The 6,000-nt window shown below is 37.3% G+C and overlaps 1 protein-coding gene across 23 annotated transcripts in view; it reads left to right on the top strand.

Moving 5' to 3' along the window:
• UNKL (unkempt family like zinc finger) overlaps window positions 1–6,000 on the top strand; it is an 82,051-nt gene that overhangs the window by 6,234 nt on the left and 69,817 nt on the right. For 21 of the 23 annotated variants that reach the window (XR_003256438.1, XR_003256443.1, XR_003256440.1 and 18 more), the window contains one exon: window positions 4,888–5,064. Coding sequence is in view for 11 of the 23 variants with exons in the window: in XM_026084472.1 (XP_025940257.1) it covers window positions 4,888–5,064 (177 nt within the window). In the remaining 12 variants the exon portion in view is untranslated. Of the gene's footprint in view, window positions 1–3,450; window positions 3,652–4,887; window positions 5,065–6,000 lie in introns of all 23 variants that reach the window. The other 2 variants (XR_003256448.1, XR_003256445.1) reach the window with 2 other exon arrangements.

Here is a 6,000-nt window from a genome sequence, read left to right as displayed (position 1 = left end):
AGCATGCAGGTTTCCCAGGAGGGGTAAAAGAGGGTCCTCCATAGCCACATCCCATGCGCACTTCCCTGGCTGCATTCACCTGTTGGAGGCATCCTGACAKGAGCAGTCTTTTGCYARCTACCCTGTCACTATAACTCTCCCCTTCCCCCATCTTTCCTAGTTTAAAGCCCTTCTTACTTGCCAGAAATGAGATTGGTAATGAGATTCAGGCCTCTGTTTTAGTATATTGTACTTACAGTTTGAATTAAACAGATAGGTTTGTGAGTTATTGGCAAGAGGCGGTGGTTGCTAAGTTTGTGTTTTACAGTGAAATTGCCCACGTGTAGAAGAGCAGGGACCAAGGTTAGAGTTCTGTGAGGCCCCTGACAAAAGGCCATAAGAGAATGTCTGTGTTGAAAGATATGTTGATTGAGAGGAAAATGAGAACATAACTGAGTTCCCTTAAACAAAGGAGAACAGTGTTTCAAGAGGAGAAACAGCAAGCAGATGAAAGCTGCCAGTAAATTAAGAAAATGAAGATAGAATTAAATAGAAAAATGAAGATAGAGGCCTGTTGCTTTGATTCAGTTATAAAATGAGATTATCGGAGATGCTTGTGAGAGAAGTTTCAGTTGGACTGTGGAAGCCTTAATTTTAGATTTGATTTTGAGTAGAGCTGGAGGCTAGGAATGGCAGTCAGCTACTGTAAGTTGATTGCTGTTTGAGGTGAAGGTAGAAGAGAAAAGGCAAATAGAGCAAATAGTTGGGAAAGGCAAGAGAAGTCAAAAGTAACTTTCTTAAAGATAGAAGACACTAAAGCATGTCTGTAGTAGCAGAAGAAAAAGCCAGAGGAAAACACCAACATTTCTGAGGACATGCCTACAGAGTGGCTGCATTCCTGTTGCAGAACCCAGCAAAAGAATACTGTTTTGTCATTATTTTTTGTTCTGCCTAAAATTTAGCCTTTTATTTGGAGCAATTTCAAATTCTTATACATAAGTTAGCAACAGGAGTGGCAGGATACTTTTGTTTTAAGCTCCCTGTGTGCATGCCTATTCCTTTTTGACTTCTATGTATGACTCTGTTTCCCTGTTCTTTTCATCTGAATATGCAGTTAGGTCAAAGCAAGTGTGAGCTGCTAGAGAACTAACAAGAAAGATAAAATGATGACACCCATAATTGTTATCAGGAACATACTTTCAGGAGAGTTAAAGTAGAAATTGCTGGTTTCACCCAGGCTTGACTGTAATATTTCTTCCCAAAGTTCAACTTGGAAAGAAAGGAGGCCTGAAATTTTAGATCACAGAATAGTTGAGGTTGGAAGGGGCATCTGGAGATCATCTGGTCCAACTTCCCTGCCCGAGCAGGGTGAGCTAGAGCAGGTTTTTGAACCACTGTAGTCAACTGATATGTCAGATTCTAAAAGAGAAGATTATTTTGGATGTAGTATTGGCATCTGTTATGTAACACTGCTCTTAGTGAAAGAATTAGAGAAATCTGTTATAGAAGAGCTGTTAGAGTGATCATAGGAAGAATGTCAGTGCCTCAGGGTTGAACAGAAGTACAAGTATGTAGTTGTTTTCATATACTTAAGAACTTTTAAAATTGCCCTTTAAACTGGATTTTTTTAATTCTTAAAGAATATCTTTGGAATATTTATGACATTGTGAATTAAGAAGAGAATGAAAAGGTAACATACTTTTCACTTATCAGTTTATCTTTTAAGATTTTGTGAACGTACGTTCTGTTTCACAATATATCCATCTAATGACTTTGAATATTGTAATGCCAGTTTTACTTTGTGAGATCCAAATGCAGAAAAAAAAGCAGGTTTCAATTGTTTAAAATGCTGTATTTCCATTACATACGTTAATACAACTTAACAATGCTGAATACCATTCTTTCACTGATTCGTGGTTGGTAGGTTAGTAGTCAATATAATTATTTTAAGCTGGGAGATGACGTCAGAAATAAGGGCTATGAAATAGATTTGTTATTCTACCTGGGAAATAATTTGTCGTCTTGTACCTTTTTTTTTTCTCTCTCCTGGGAATAAATGGTGTTTGAACATCCTAAGTACCAAAGTATGGTACATAAGAGCAAGTTTATCAGTTTGCAGCCATGTGCTCAGATGATAATTAAAATCTACCTTTTTAAATCAAAATACTAGTCTTGTTTAAAGCTATGTATTACAGTGRTTTATTCTCCAGTAAAATATTTTATTAATAACTTGAAGCTAAGATAGAACATCCTTATAGTTCATTAAATGTTGGGCTGAACATCAGTTCTCTCCATGCATTGGCTTAGTTGATACTAGATGCAAGTACCATCTAGCTGCTGCTTTTATTAGGAGTTTTTGCCTTTCTGACTAATGGTCCCAGGATGAACAACAGCTGATCAGCAAGGTGTCTATGGTTAAAAGCATATGTATTAGTATGGTATCATATAACATACATGTCCAAAATAGATAAATCATTGTTTTTGCTGTATGAGCTTTGCATGTTCTTTAGTCCTTCTGAGACAGCTTGTATAATTAGGTTTTATCTAGTTCTTCGCAAGTCTTGGACAAAGTTCGGATAACAAAGTGTCCAGTCACACTGTGTAGCTTCATTAAAGCACTCCATTAGTTTCTGAAGGAGGACTTCACCTGTTATGGGAGTCTTAAGCAAAATGTGCAGCGGAAAGCTCTCTTCTCAGTAAAATTGAGATTTTATTAGATATTGATGGCCCAAGTATCGTGTCTCAGGCCAAACAAGCTTGGGTTTAGTTTAGCAGAAATTACAGTTGTGTAACACACAATTTATATTTCCCAGTTTATCTTTGGAATCCGTTTTGTCTTTTTGTGGGAAAACTGTGACCTAAATATCTCTCCCTCTTTCACATTTTGTACAAAAGGTTGTGCCTAGCTTGTCTGACAAACTGTATCCATATTCCACTGAATTTTCTTTTCTGCCTTTTTTTAAACAGTCATTTAAAAATAATTGAAGGCATTCACATTTTCTTGGGACCTCCACTGATAAAGTGATGCCTCTAGGGAAAAAGTCTAGATATTTCAGCACAAATGCTTGGCCTCTGATAAGGGACCATGGACTTAAAGACAAGCAGTGAGATGTAAACACCTGTATACCTCTTGCACGGGAGATAAGCTCAGATGTTTAATTCTTGTTTCCAACAGGAACCAGCAAACTTAAGTAGATGGAAATGCAGGCATGAACATTATGCATAAGAATATAACAGTGTATTCTCGCCTCTGTTGTGTGTGTAAATGAGTGAGAGATTAGAGTTTGTAATGAACAGTCTGCTAGTCTGCTTTTCCATTTAGCCCCTGTACAAATTGTGCTTGTGGTAGGAGGGTCAGCAATAAGTAAAATATTCTCAAATTGCAATTCCTTTTGTTTAGAGTTCTGTACAGGACCAGTGCTGGCAAATGTATCTGAAGGACTCTTGTGGGTTTTCTCTTTTCCTCTTTAGCAATTCTAGCAGAACAGGAGGGCTGCATCAGTGCTACTCACATATTGCAAAGCATTTCTCACAAAGTTCAGCTGAGGCACCAAAGCGAGTCCAACAAAGATTGCATCCTGTCTATCTTTTCATGTAGAACGAAGAGGTGTGGAAGAAATACTTGCAAATCCTAGGTTTAGACTGTGTTTCATCTTAGGCTGACAAAATGAGGTAAAACACTGAACTTGGTACGCATTGCCTTCTGACAAATTAGTTTTGTTGGTATCTAAAGAGGCGTAGCTACAAATCACTAGCTGCGGTCCATTTATCTTTTTTAACAGAATGCTGTTTTTAAATTCCTAAAAGGAAGCAACTTGACTCTCAGAAAACATAAAGAGTATCAATTTCTGAAAGTCAGTGCAAGCCACAGGTGGCTAGCACAGAAAGAATAGTAGAACTTTTTGTTTTAGATATATAAATGCCAGACTTGTAAATGTTTGCAAATATTTTCCGATTTGTTTACTCTAGTTTCTAACGAGTCTTTTCAGAATATGATAACTAAAGCGTAAGCCAACATCAGTTCTTCTGAGGGTTAAACTCTGCTTAGTGCTTCACCATTCTCCCTCCATTCAAAATCACTTATTTCTATGGGACTTGCCATTTGTTATTCTGTACCACACTCGAAGCCTTCTGATGCAGCTTCTTTTTGCTTTGGGATGGAAGAGAGCAGTTTTTGGAGATTCATATTTTTTCAAACCCAGTAGAGATCAAAATTAATCACGCTGAAATAGATTGTGGGAGAACAGACATGGCTGTGTATATTTTCKGTGTTTTTTTTTCATTTGTCTACTACTGGTTGTTGAAATTATAATCCATACATGATGCTAGCCATTTTAGTGTACAAACCTTAACTCAATGTATGTCTACAAAGATTTATTGTGGATAAAGAAATTGCTCTCTTCCTTTTAATCGAAATTTTTTTAGATTTCCTCTAAGGTTGTTCAAGGAGTTCCGTGCCTAGAGAGAGCAGGCAGAAAGCAACAACATTGTGCTTCAAGTACCCCTTGATTTTACATGACTATAATATTCTTAAAAAAAAACCAAACAATTTTCTTACACCTCTTAGTGAGGAAACGAGGTGAGCCTATATAAGTATGGAAGATGTCATTCCTTAGTCCAGATGCTGTTGCTTACTTACTGGAGTGCTTACTAGTTTTATTAATAATATCTTTGTGAACCACCTTGCTATAAAGTCTTTTAACTTTAGCAGAGAATAAGAAATACGTTACAATTTTTCATTTTGAAGTTGTACTGCAATGGTAATATATTTAGGACAATTTCTATTTGAAGAATTCTGCCAGTTACTTGTTATAAGTTCATAATAAGAAGAGTGATAGCATAATTCGGTTAAATGTTTAAAAACAAAACTCAAAGGAATACTCTAACTTTTCTCTTTCTATTATGTAGTTGCCCTTACCTGCATCGAACAACAGGGGATACAGAAAGGAAGTATCATCTCAGATATTACAAGACTGGAACATGCATTCATGAAACAGATGCCCGGGGTCACTGTGTGAAGAATGGACTTCACTGTGCCTTTGCTCATGGTCCCCATGACCTTAGACCACCAGTATATGATATAAGGTAGTCTTGTTTCAAATTCTTCAGCCTAGTTAGCAGGAAATACCACGTCTGTTATCACCTCATACCAGAAAATGTGGTATGCTTTGCAGTGAAAAATACAATATACAGGCATACCTCGTTTTATTGCGCTTTGCTTTATTGCACTTCGCAGATACAGTACTTTATGCTATAACTGTAAATACAAGAATGCATTTCAGTGTGCATCAAGACAGCAAGTACACACTGGGAAATACAAATACTAAGGTTTTGTAACTTGCAGTTTCAAGAACCATATATGTCATTCTTAAAACTGATGAAAGACCAGATATTCTGCCTTTCATCATTTATGCCTCATAAATTTTCTTGAGGTGTTTACATTCAGAAAAGAATAATTTTTCTGCCATCTTTCAGGATCTCAACTTCTGTGTGACATCTGCGTTTGCACTTTTGTTTGAATTTTGTTGTGCTTTTTCATGTGTAAGATATCAGTGTTACTGTCTGCCTTTCCAACATAAGAGCAAGCTACTGTAACAAGAAGGTGCTTTGTAAATCAGGGTAGTGGTAGGGATGAGTTTTAGTTGTGACCGAGGCCTGGGAAATAAGCATATTGTCACGAGATATTATATTTGGATGAAAGAGAAGATCCTGTTGCAGAAAAGTGGTCTGTATACTCTTGGTAGGAATGGATAGCAATTTCCAGAGAACTTTGAAGCCTTGGAGGGTGACAGGCATCTCTGTCTGGAGGCTGGAAGAGCATTCTGGGGTAATATCACTATATGCTTGCCCTATTCTTACACTCTTCCCTAGGCATCAGTTATTGGCTACTGTTGGAGACAGGATTCCAGGCTAGATGAACCTTTGATCTGAGCTGGTATGGCTGTATGTTATGTTCTCTCCTGTGTTATCCCTTGTTCCCTACCATCTATTAGAGCATCGTAGTTCTCCCTTCAACCTAAT

Source organism: Apteryx rowi, unplaced genomic scaffold, assembly GCF_003343035.1.
Source record: "Apteryx rowi isolate R43461 unplaced genomic scaffold, aptRow1 scaffold_119, whole genome shotgun sequence".
Lineage (NCBI taxonomy): Eukaryota > Metazoa > Chordata > Aves > Apterygiformes > Apterygidae > Apteryx > Apteryx rowi.
The sequence above is the reverse complement of the archived record's forward strand: the minus strand, read 5'-3'. Positions and strand labels throughout refer to the sequence as shown.